At 45.2% G+C, this 13,161-nt stretch overlaps 1 protein-coding gene across 3 annotated transcripts in view; it reads left to right on the forward strand.

Annotated features, from left to right (window-relative positions):
- The window catches only part of RANBP17 (RAN binding protein 17), a 311,791-nt gene that overhangs the window by 295,811 nt on the left and 2,819 nt on the right, over positions 1-13,161 (forward strand). For all 3 annotated transcript variants that reach the window (XM_073802791.1, XM_019945809.3, XM_019945817.3), the window contains one exon: positions 11,412-11,510. In XM_073802791.1, coding sequence (XP_073658892.1) covers positions 11,412-11,510 — 99 coding nt within the window. The remainder of the gene's footprint in view (positions 1-11,411; positions 11,511-13,161) is intronic.

Here is a 13,161-nt window from a genome sequence, read left to right on the forward strand (position 1 = left end):
GTATAAGAAGCTCTTTGAGTTTCTTGAAAGAATGGCACAGGATAAAGTGAGGGTTGGTTTCATGATGGCATGATTTATTCATTTCGCAGTTATTACTGATTTTTCACGTAGTACTTGAAGGGTAAATTATGTGAAATTTTCCCAAAGTATATTAAGGTCTGGAGATGTGACTTCCACCTTCATATTCATTTGTCTTGACCCTTGGAAATTTTAACTAGCAGTAGCCATTCGTGCAGCTGTGAGCTCATATAGTGTGTTGAGGAAGACTTCTTATTTGGTTGCAGTCTAATCACTACTTGAGGAACAAGGTAAAGGTTCCCTCATCCTCTGACCTTTCATGAGTTGATGCTGCTTTGTATGCTTTGCAACCCAGAAGAACTCTTGCGTGCTAATTCTGTATCCCTTGTCATGCTTAGGAAAATACAGATGTAAGTGCTTTCAGACTGATGAAATTCTATCCTCCTTTCATAGTTGTTTAATTGCAAATTCTCTATTTGTGGAGGACTTTCTACTTACAACAATCAGAGCTGACAGATTTTACAGTCAACATACCTGGTTTTGACATACCAGTTATGCTACTTCCTGTGTCCTTGGAATACTTTCTTCACCTCTTTGAGGTTAGCAGCCCTTCAACAGGGGGAGTTCTTTACATTACTTGAACTGGCCCCTGGGTGGCTGAACTGGTGGCTGAACTGCTCCCTCCTGTGGTCTCATGCCCAGACTCCCCAAGACCAACCAAGACCTAGATGTCTCCCATTCCATCACTCCCTCAGCCGGTTACCCCATAACTTGGAACATTGGTATCATGGAAAAGAAAAACATTCAAGTGCATGTTTAGTTGAAGTCATGTGAACATAGAATGCTAAGAAGGAGCGATGGGAAGCTCAAGGCCTGAAGAGAAATCTCTTAGGCCCCAAAGAGACCCACCAGAAAGAAAACACTAAACAAGAGCTCTGTGTTAATCCCCATACTTAATGTGGCGTCTCGTTTTAGATGAGACAAAGAAGTTCCACTCAGGGAACTAAAAGCGTCAATTAGAGTTAAGTGCATTTAGGGATGATTTCTCTGAGACCCTTAAGATTGGAAGGAAACAACTTGATGGGTGCGCAATAAGAGATTGGTAAATACTTAGGCTGCATGGGCTCTTTTAGGCCACAGGGACCACATTTTATTCAATTCTGTACCACAGTGCCTGACACATAGTAGGAGTTCAGTAATTCTTTGAGCAAAGAATAAGTCTAAGAAATGAAGAGGGAGGGAGAAAGGAAGGAAGGAGAAGTCCCTAGCACAGTACCTGACACATCGCAGGCACTCATCACGGATGTGTTGCGTGTGTGCCCCTAGCACGTAAGAGTTGATAATAGAATATTATTGACTTGAAATGTGTGCAGGTGAAACAAGTAGATGACAAGAGGGCTTTAGAGCTTCTCTAGGGGCCTGGCCTGTTTTGGAATCTGTACTTGAAGGGAGAAGTTCCACCCTCAGCACACGATGGCCTCTTCTTATCCCACAGAAGGAGCAAGCCCTCCCTCCCCAACCCCATCTTTCTCCTGAGCCCCTTGCATTACTGAGAGGCTGGAAACAAACTGACAGAAACCTGGAGAAAAGTAACTCAAGTGATTTAGGAGAATGGAAGGGCTGGCTTATGGGGCCAGATTAAAGAAGCTAAATATGTATAGCCTGCCTAAGTGACAACTAAATGGAGCGTTTGATAAGTCTATAAATACGTGGAAGATGTAAACGCCAAGGAGGAAAGGGAATTACTTAGCATGGCACAATGGAGTATTGGCGTAATGGGATAATATTAAGAAAGGGAAAATGAAGGTTGAACATCAATAAAAAGCTTCCTGACAAAGAGAACCATTCCTGACAGAGGACACTATTAAGTTACACGCTGTGCGCCAAGGGAAGTAATGGCAGTGCCATTTCTCAGGGTACTGGCAACAGAGCCAGCAGGACGGGGCCCGAGATATGTCCTGACTGAGGCACAGGAGCCAAGCAAGTAACCTGTGTCTGCAGCCTCCGAATCCTAGAAACAGGAAAAAGGCTGCATCTTCTTGGGAGAACTCAGACAGCTCAGCCTCCTAAAGGGTCAGACCCTGTGGAGAATGGTTATGCCAATCGTTCGCCCTCCCACGCCACTGCCCAAAAGAAGTCATCCACCTAAAATGGTACCCCATTTCCTCCAAGGTAAAGCCCACATTCTCTAGCACGCAGTAGTAGGCCCTTCACAAGACGGGGCCTCTGCCTACCTAATCAGCCTCCTCCGCCACCACCACTGCCCGCGCACCCTCTCAGGTCCCACAGAGCTGCCCGTCATTCCCCAGACACTTCTCCAAACCTTGGCACCTGCTTGCTCCTTTTCCTGCCTTACTCCCTGTCAGACTTTGCTTGTTCTCTACAACAGATCCGGGTGTCACCTGTGAAGCCTTCCCTGCCTGCCCCCCGCCCCTCGACAGCGTTAGTCAGCCTCCTGTGGTCTCTCAGAGCCTCCCGTGCAGGCTTCTGTTTGTGGCGCTTGCTAGAGTGTGTGGTCATGTAAACAGTGTACTGCCTCCCCTACCTGAGTTCTTGGAGGGCTGGGACTGTGCCTCATTCATTGGTATGTCCTCAGGGTCTAACACAGAGCCTGGCACAAAGTAGGTGGCAGTAAAGTCTGAATAAATCAAGGAACGAGGTTCTATTCCCAGCACTTTCAGTCACTATCATTCCTTAGGCTCCCTATGTAAATATCAGGGTGAAAGAGCTTCCAAATCTCAGTAACATCTTTGAATCATCTCCCCAACCGCTTGGCCAGCACTCTCTATGCCATTTAGACAGCTATAAATAAAAACGCTCAAATCTGAAAGGCAGCATGCCATCCTCTGTGGTTAAACTCGAGACTGCTCTTTAATGGAAAGTGCTTCTGAGGGCCGAGTGAATTTTCCAAAAAATATTTTTTTCTCCTCACACAAAATCATTCGAACATGATAAGTAAAATAATCCTCCTCTGTTGGTTATGAAGATTTTTAGGTCCGTCTAACCAAATCCCTTCGGGAAGTCAGGGAGAATATAGTGACAGATGATAGGCAATGAAACTTTGAACCTCCTACTGTAAGGATAATATGTTTATTATGAAATACAATATTCATTGCACTCTGCTCTGAGGACCGCGTGAGATGCCCCCATGCCATTATGCCTTATGTTGTTCTGTTGTGAAATATGATATTCATTGCAAAATGTTGTGATGACTGTTCAATAAAGTAGCATGCTGTTTCCCGCTCCCTTCCTTGATTTTGAATGGCCTCAGTTAAGAGTTTACTTTATCACTGAATATTTAATATAAACATGTGCTTGTAGTCGCCTCTGTCATGCATGTATATGTACACTGGGTGGGGTTCATTTCACTGCTCCTTATCCCCCGAGCTCACTGGGACTGTGGGCCTGCTAGACGGCAGCCGCCCTCCACCACGTGCAGCGCTGCTGGGGCCGCCTAGCATCCAGCCCCTTCTCTCATTGGCAGTCTTGAAGTTGAGGCCATGTTCTTAAAGCTCTGAATTTACCTGTAGCTTCAGTATCAGGTTGTTGTTCTTCGAAAGATTTCTTTAACTGGGAAGAAAATGGGATACGCAGTCAAGGATTCTGACCATTTCTCTCTGTCTCTGCTACCACAGACTTGCGGAGGCCCTCGTCATTTCTCCTCTGGACTCGTGCAGTAGTACCTAAACATGTTGCCTTGCCTCCAGTACCTACCCGTCATTGCCATTCTGCAGTTTCCCATAAGTTTTGTTCTAAATCACCGATCTCATCATTATTCAGAAGTCCTTTGAAGGCTACCCTTTGTGTACTGGCCCGAACTCATTTCTGCATTCAGCCTGACATGAAAGACCTTTTATAGCCTGGACTCAGCCCAGTCTTCTCCTCACCCTCAGCTCTACTCCTTTCCACTCAAAAGAAGGTCTCTCTTAAAAGCCTCCTATACAGAGGCTGATTATTCCTCATATATGCCAAGCCCTGTCCCCTGTGCCTTTTCTCATTTTATTGTCTCTTCCTAATGTGTCCTTTCCCAGTGATGCTATATGTGTCTTTTAAGATTCACATTAAATATTAGCTGTCCTGTGTGGATAGGCTGATTTTTTTAGACAGAAAACGTAGCGCATATGCCTTTGTTAGTCTCGAGCTTACACACATTTTCTAATTTGGGGCCCCCAGAGGCTAGTGTAGGACATTTGAGGTTCTAGAACCTGATTGTATGGCAGTCATTTGGGCAGTATATCATGAACTAGAAATTACAGTGTCACTTGAAAAAAATGAGAGGAAAATGGCTTTGGCGTTGAAAGCCATTCCTTTACATACAAGTTTTCCCAACATTCCTACCTAGAGGAAACTTAGATAATGTTTTTGACAAGGGATGCTTAATTTTTACATCAAATCGAATACTGTTCCGTTTGATGTTGGCCAGAGAAGAGTGAGAAAGGGTTTCCCAAACAGTGCTGAGTGGCAAATCCTTCAGCCTCCCAGTACCCCAGGTTTTCTGGTTTTCTTTTAATGCAGCGAGCCGCTTTATAAGATCTGCAGCCACTTGAAATATGAGTTACTACTCGTAAAAAGTTTCAAGTGGATAATGAAGATTCAAGAATGAGACTCACAGTGTAGTGCAGTCAATTTTGTTGCTGCTGCTTTCCAGTACATCTCTGCCATTGAAATGAATTATTTATTGTAATTTATTTCAACCATGGAAAATAAAACTGTTTTCATTGTGATGTGCACTGTTACATTCAGAATAGACACATCACATGCAGTACTCTCAATTAATTAATTCTGAAGTTTCATTCCAACTTTATCTTCTTTATTATAAGCTATGAGACTGGCAGGTAATTCTTTCCCCAATAAACTATGATTAAAATGAATGTTTTGAGAACTAGGGGTAATGTTGGTAATGGAGAAAATTGAAACAGCAGCAACACTAGGTTGTGTATTTCCTTAGATTTTACAGTGGATTGGAAGGGTTTTTAAATATTCTAGGCAATTTATCACTTGGAGGAAAACTTTTTCTCCCTTAACTTTTCGTAAGGAGTGGGTGGAAGAGGAGGGTACTCTTAGTTTAGATGTGGAACCGTGCAATGCTAATATATGGCCAAAGCCAGCTGAGTTAACCAGTCCTGCAGTACCTTTATTGGTAAGAAGTTTTTTGCCTTTTTTTTTTTTTTTAAAGCAAACTTAGCATTGTACAAAGGCCAAGAGGCAGGACTCCCAAATGATTTTTCAGAGGAGAATGGGTCACCTGTAATTGATTGCAATCTTGTTTCTTCTAAAAAGAGGCTCACCTCATGCATTTCATTTGATTTTTTTTTTTGATTTAAAGTGCTAAATAGTTGCTTCTGTTATGAGACTGCAAAGACACTATGAGAACTTAGGAATGTGCTTAATATGTACAGATATTAAAAGATTTAATATAACTTAGGTGGTGGGGCTTAGTCCAGGCAGAAAAGTACTTGCTTATTTGTCCATTACTTTCATTTTTCATAACATTCCACTAATACCACATTGCTAGACAGCAGACAAAGAAACAGTTGATTCCTTTTCCCCAAAGATGACCAGTATCTAATTTGAGGAGGATCACATTTCAATATTTGCTATGCACGTGGCCTAAGAACAGCGCTTGGTAATGACAGCAACTCGCTAACCTCCACAAGCACTGAAAATCTGGAAGCTTTTCCTCCTTTGGCAGCATTCAGGTTCTTCCAGGTCATAGATCTTCAACCAGGGCATGGGGCTCTGGAGAAATTGCCGTGGAGATGGGTAGAAGGTCTCTCTGCTTTTTCAGGCTCTACTACACTATCGTTTTTGTTTTGTTGTTTTTATTGCTGTTGCTAGGGCCAGCCTTCCTCCTCCTCTCCTAACTGGCCTTCTGAAAAGCCAGTTACAGGTGCCAGAGGCTTCTTGAGACTCAGAAGCATCTCTCAAGTGTTTGGTGCATTTATCGGTTGTTCTCAAAACATCAGCAACTCACTGCATCAAAATCAAAGGCAATCTAGCTTGGTCAGCAGTACATATAATTGTGTATCCTACCCCCTCTTCTCATCGAGGGCTCAAGCAGATTAAGGCACCCCATTCCGCAGACACACCCTCTTGGGCACAGCCCTGATCATCCTTGCTTTGTCCTCCTCTCCCCACCTCTGTCTGGATCTAGGTACAGGGACGCTTTGTCTTTGGTCTCTCATCTCTTCTTTGGTCCATCCTTCTTTTATATAAACCAAAGCCTCCTTCTCAGCCCCTCCTTGCACCACCTTTTGGAGAAGACAGATTACTCTTGCCCCATTCCCATTTTCCATTTCCCTGGTCAACAGGGAGCAAAGTTGCAGTGTAACTAAAAGGTCATTCAGCCCTGAGCAAAGAGGCCAGGATAGAGAGAGAAGAGCTGAAGTTCCCTAAATATGTTAAGGATTTGATCCCCATAGATCAGAGTTCATATCATCACTTCAGATTCAGTTTTGTCTTTCTGAATCAGATGGGGAGCAGAAGGGAGGAGTTTGAATTTTTTTTCACCTATTTCTTAGACTTTGTGGAATATTTTTTAGTTTTATTAATCAATATGTTCGAAGAACATGAACAATGAAAAGTGCTCACTTTATTGGGAGTATTGTAACTCGAAGAAAATTAGCTTAATTTACTAATGTTTTCTATGATGTTAATTTAAATTGCCGTATACTTTTGGTGGGAGGGAAACCAGTGGTTCAGTGGACCGTGTTCCAGAGACAATCTATTAATTATGTCTACTGCTGTTCACCTTGGGAGGCTGAAAATATGTTAACCAAATTTATAAAAGCTGTAGGTGGGAGGCAAGAAGGTCTGCTGCAAACTCACCAGGAACCTCTGCCCTGGATTCCAATCACAGGGATTTCAGGAGCTGCCCGGCTCTTGATCAGGTGGCAGAGTGGCCAAACAGAGGAGATACACATGGGCAGCATAGCTGGGAGGCTCACTGCAGGTGGAAGAGTGAGCCACGCCCAGAAACGAGCCTTTCCTTTCACACCATGAATCCGCTAGCAGTCTACAGTGAGGGCCAGACACACTGTGCCGCAACCACCACTGCGGCAGTCCTGGTCCTCACCCTCAGGCAACAGCCTCCGGACTCAGGCGGGCCTGTGCACATGTCCTGGTTCCACTTCACCTCGTGGTAGCTGGTGGCTGTGATGCCTTGAGCAAGTGACTGACTTGCTCAGCACTTCAGATCCTTAGTCTATGAAATGGGGATAATACCTACCTCAGGGTTAGCTGAGAGTTCCAGACAGTGTGTGCCTAACAGAATGCTGAGCACCCAAGGGCTCTCCGTAAACGTGTCATTCCCTGCTGGGCAGTGAGAAAACTCATCAGGCACAGCTTATGCTTAGGTGGAAGTGCTTGTCATTAGAAAAGATGGTGCCTCAGCCTTTGGCCTTGGTGACCTGAAAGGACCTAGAGAGCTCTTCCCGGCAGCTGCTGGCTAGAGAGGCAACAGTGGCTTAGAAGAGTTCTCAGGCTCTGCACACAAAAGCAGGATCCTTGGAAATGAACAATGTATTAATTTACATATTTACCCATTTCAGGTTTTAGCCGTAGACTGAGGCCAGAACTCCTCTGTTTTCTGTACAGTCCCCTTTCGGCTCTTTAGCTCGTTATGCTTTAGTTGATATTTCACTCATCCTTTCCCATTCATTCATTTATTCATTTATGTATTCATTCTGTCATCCAGTAGCTATTTCCTGAGCCTCTGATAGGTGCCAGATGCCATACTAAGCACTAGGGATACAGAGAAAAGTCCCCCATGGTCCCAGCCCCGCAGAAGTTTGCAGACCAGTCTCCCGACCCCACCCCATTGCAGTCACCACCCTGTACGCACTCAAGCCACACCTCTCCAGCCATCCTTCTCCACTCAGCTTCTAGACCCATTGAGCCTCCAGCCTCCTTAGAAAGAGTACATACTCACCGTGTAGCAGTAAAGCACCCAGCCACCAACCACATCTTTGCTTATTCTGCACAGGTAGAAGATAGAACAGGAAGCACCTGAAGTGAGAGCATGTAGTTACCACCTTGCTGTAGGGGAAGAGTGACCCAGCACATTGGAGTGGGAAGGTCCACTGTGCTTTGTGCTTGTGCTTTACATGCCATTTTAGGGTAGAAACAGGAGCGGAGCTGAGGAGTGAACAGAGATCCGTGTAGCACAGCATTGCTTTGTCTTATTTTTCCAGATCAGATATTTGTAGCATAGCTTCATGTTTTATTTAGAAGATTACAAGATTTCAGAACAACAGAAACACTGTCATTCAAAATCCATACTAATACATGTGCCAGACCACATAGGACTGATTTTTGGACTGTTTTCTATTTTAGGGTTTTTTTGCTTGTTTGTTTGTTTGCGTATTGCAACTCCCAGTGAGGGTAACTGATAGTGAGAATATAATCTCGTTTATCTGTCCATAAGCAAGACATGAAATGGGGTGCTTCCTGGAGCCATGAGATTCCACTGGGCCAGATCAGGCAGGGTAACCATAGTTGGAGTAAAGGAACGCTAGTAAGGATTTGAGTGCCTGGGGAAGAAGTCAGTCCTCACAGCAGCCCTTCAAAATAGTTGCCATAATCCTTCATTTTATATGTAAAGAAATAAAGGCTCAGAGAAGTGAAACAACTTGCCCAGCGTCCCAGGTTACGTAAGTGGCAGGGCCAGATTTGGCCTTAGTTCTGACTGGCTCCAAAGTCTGTTCTTGTCAAACCATGTTGGTTTTGCTTCACTGAGAGAAATTTTCTACAAACTCATGCCAAAGCCCTTTGGGAAGGAGGAAGGAGAACAAGGAAGCACCACCTGAGACAGTGTGGTGTCTGGTTTTCCTAAGCGGACTAAGCCTCATGACTCCCCTTCCCAAGTGGTCCATTCCCTGGTTGGGCAGAATAACTGCTTAGGATAATACAGTGGGTAATGTGTGTGTTTTTTTGGACATAGGCTCTGGAAACTGTAGCCTGGGTTGGGCAAATCTGAAACGGCCATTCCAGCCATGCCTGTAACAGTGCAGGAAGTGAGCAGAGGTTGGAGGAGTTCCTTATACTGAACGCTGATGGTGCTTTGTGACTCAGTGCAGGCTGGGGCGGGCCACTGCAGAGTTGCCAAGGGCGCTCTCCTTTCAGTCTTGACTTGTTCGCATCGATAACCGCCAGAGATTTCACATTACCTGCAACAGGATTCTGTACTCAGGCCTTTCACCCAGTATTCTTCCATATGGGGGGGGACTTTCTCCAAAGGGACTTGCCATACTGATTGAACTGTTTCCCCATATCCTCTAGGAGTGTTAGAAACAAGAACTCTGGAAATGAGTTGACACGTCAATACCCTTTGAACGGATTTGCTCACTAATTTCCATTTTTCCGGAAGAGTAAAAGAGAAAAAAAAAAATCATCCATTTTAGCCAACTTTATTTTTAGAAAAGTATTTTATTCAAACATCCCCTTATTACAGACATAAATACATGCATTCAGACAAATGAATCCACGAGAGAACCGTATAAAGTAATTGGCACATCACTTCAGCATGCTTTGTCAGTTAGTGGAGGACTTTGGTGCCTCTGACTTTAATCTTTTCCATTAAAATATCCATTCTGCCTTCAGATTGTGAAACCCATAATATTTTAGGCTGTCTCCGTGGATCTGTTAGTTTTGCTTGTCAGACTAATTTAATTTGTGGCTCTGTGACTTTGGGTGGCTTGTTAAATTGTACATGGAAACATGTGATCTGCAAATGATGTTCAACATGCCAGGCTTAAGACCTAGTTTCTCCCCAGAGACACTGGACATGCAGTAAATGTGTGTTGGCAGATTTCATTTGCAACCAGCCTAACTGTTAGGATGATGATGATGTGTGAAACGGCAGATGTTTAAGCGCATTACTGTTGCTCTTATATACCTTAAATGTTTATAACACTTTTTGGAGCACTTTTTATATCCACCGTCTCATTTGATTCTCTGAGCTTCCTTGTACTGGGTTATCATCTCCCTCTTTATAGCTAATGAAACTGAGACACAGAGAGAAAGGTTCAGTGACTTGCCTGAGAACAGGGCAAATTGGATTGCAAAGATGCTAGAGGACAAAGCCAAATGTCACCAGAGCCTAGTCAGGGTGGTGTGTGTAGTAGGCTTTGCCACATAATTGCCATCTTCCCCTGCCCTCCTTTGAGGAAAGGAGCTCTGAAGTGGTGAAAACAGGAAGGGCTAGAGATGGGAGGTAAAGAGTGCAAGAAGCAGAAACTGTAGCGTCAGCTCCATATGGATGGCCACAACTGGCTTCACTGCTCTTTGCCTGGACTGTTGCAGCAGCCTCATCTCCGGCCTCCCTCCTTGACTGTCACCTGCACAGTACACGTTCCAAATGTCCCCAGAGAGAGATTTCTTAAGTACAAATCTGAGCATGTCTCTCCTTTGCTGCAAACCCATCATTGGCTCCCACTGCCAGATTCTTCATCGCGGTCTTCCAGCCTACACTGGGGTCTTGCTTCTGGCCTGCCTCTCTCCTGCCACACTGCATTCCTCACCACTGTAGAACCCACTGTGTTCTTTCCCAGACTCCTTTTTTTGCCACCGTCTCTGCTTAGAACACATTTATGGTGAACTCCATAAACCTGACCTTCTCTGTGGAGCCTTCCCTGATTCTCAGGGACCCAGAAGCATCCCTCTTTCCACTGCATGCCCACAGCAACTTAGCCCAGCCTAGTGCCTGTTATCTCTGTGCTGAGTAGTCTGCCCCAGGGAGTTTTTAGCTCCTCAAGGATGGAGGTTGTGGTAGATGCCTGTGTTCTCTTACCGCCTCCCAGGTGTCTTGAAGAATTGGAACTTAAGAAAACGAATGAGTATGAAATGTAGGAGTGAAGTGAGTAAATGAGTGAATTAGTGTATGAGGAGTGAATGAGAAGACTTTAACAGCCTGAGCCAGCAGGAAACGTGACTTCCAGCATTACCGGGCATGTGCCCCGTTTCTCCCTCTTGTCTGAGAGGAGTCATGGAGAGAGATTACCCCTCCACAGCTTGGCGTCTTTGGTGAAATGAGAGGCAGAAAGAAAGGTGAGCTGGGCTTTTGCCTGGTGACCTAGTATAGAGGAAAACACATCAGGGTTGAGAGGCAGGGACTGATCCTCTTGGCTCTGTGGCCCCTGACTTCTGCCCACCCAGAAGGTTCTCACCAAAGGTTTCGGTGGTGGGAACTCTTCCTCAGGGAGCTGAGTGTCTTTGCCAGGAGTTCCTACAGCAGCATCATAGGCTTCCAGAGTCAAAGCTGTTTGTTTGTCCAGGAAGCACCTTCATGTCTGGTGGCAAGATGTGGGGATAGAAGGTGAGCACATAGAAGGCCTGGGACTGGGGGGGGACTCTGAGCCAGCGCATCAGTGTCTTCATGTGACTCTGTCTTCTAGATGATGTCTGTCCTCATGAATACCATTGTCTTCGAAGACTGTCGGAACCAGTGGTCGGTATCCAGGCCTCTCCTGGGGCTCATCCTGCTCAACGAGAAGGTGAGTGCGGTTGCAGGAAGGTCCGCAGGAGGCGACCACTGGGAAGAGGGAGCACTGTACACCAGGCCAAGCTGTGACAAAGACAGGGAAACCAACCGAGCTTGAGCTGGGACCTTGAGCACGCGGGACAAGGCCATATTCCCCCAGAAGGCCCTGCCCCAGAGGCCTCAGATCTCCTTCAGTTAAGTAGAGGCCTCACACTAGCTTTTCTGGCATCCGGAGCCCTGCACTGGACAGGTGGTTTGCTCAGCATTGCTTCCAGCACACCCTCACTCCCCTCCCTGTTCCGGCAGACTGTGGGCAACCACGCCTCTTGCCCCTTCCTAGGCCTCCCTTCCTTTGTGGGATCCCCACTGCCCTCAGTGGTAGCAGTAGCCCCTCAGGGCCAAACACAGAGGCAGCACCCTTCATCCGGAGCACAAGTCTCCAGTCCTTAAGTGCACGCAGCACTCTGGGCTGCCTCCCAAGTTCTCCAGCTTCCCCTTGAACCCACCCCTGTCTCCCCAGCAGTCAGTAGGAACAGTACATTACTGCTCGGGAGAATGAATTGTCTATACAATAAGAGAGTGCTGGGGAAAAAGACAGTGAGTTTAGAGGCAGCCGCATACATTAAAATTCAAACTGAAATCCCAGCCTTGGAAGGAAACTAATAGAAGAAGAAAATATATCAAAAAGAGAAGAGCTGTCTCATCATTCACCTGTGCTGAAGTATCCAATTTTAGCCACATTCAATAGCACTGTCATTCATCTTCCCTCAGTGTTATTGTGATTTAAATCCAAGCTCTATAAAAGAGAGCAGTTCTTTTAAAATGATTGAGAGGGAATAAGGGCAAATTCAGTGTTTAGAAAAAGCTTATGACATCACAATATTATACTTTACTGATGGAGGTAATATTTCATGGTTTGGGATGAAAAACTAATAATTTTCTATTTGGTGTGAGTCACTGCATCATTATAAAAGGGAAAAATAAGTAGTTTTGTGCATTCCCAGTCTTGTTCGGGAAGACATTGTGGTTTAAGTGTAATGCCTCTGATATATAGTATTTAAGTATTAGTCTGACTACATATTAATTATGTGTGTTTTTGATGTGAGCTGTTTTAATGTATGATGGAAATTAAATATCATGCTGTTTGGGCTTGGAAGGATAAACACGACTGGCAAAATGTTGTCTTTGTGCTGAAATTAGGCTGTTTCCAATGATTAGGAGCTGCTTTTAGCATAAGAGTTTGTGTGTATAAAAGCCGACAGACATCAGCAGAGAAGAAAGGGCTGTGCAGTTCTTTGTGACCAGGTGTGACAGGTGTTCTTCTTAGTGCCAGGAAGCTCTCCCAGGACTAAGCAAGTCCCTGTAGTACCCCACCTCAGCAGAACAGACCCATCCTAACTCAGGAGGACAAGGACTTGGAACAAAGCCTGGGGTCGTTTGAGGGGTAGTTCACTGAAGCCACCGAAGAGGAAGAGGCCTGAGGAGGGACCCTGGACTTGGTCGCCCAAAGTGCTCCTTGGGCATTTTTAGTTCATTTCTTCCCCTCAGCCTAAGAGGTCCTTCCTCTTTCAGCCTTTCTGTGATTATTGTTGATGAGACTCAGGAAGACCTTTATGTGCTTGGTCCCCCACAGAGGAGGCGAGAACTCCATCAGCCTAAATTGT

The sequence above is a fragment of the Tursiops truncatus genome, chromosome 3 (assembly GCF_011762595.2).
Source record: "Tursiops truncatus isolate mTurTru1 chromosome 3, mTurTru1.mat.Y, whole genome shotgun sequence".
In the NCBI taxonomy this organism is placed as follows: Eukaryota; Metazoa; Chordata; class Mammalia; order Artiodactyla; family Delphinidae; genus Tursiops; species Tursiops truncatus.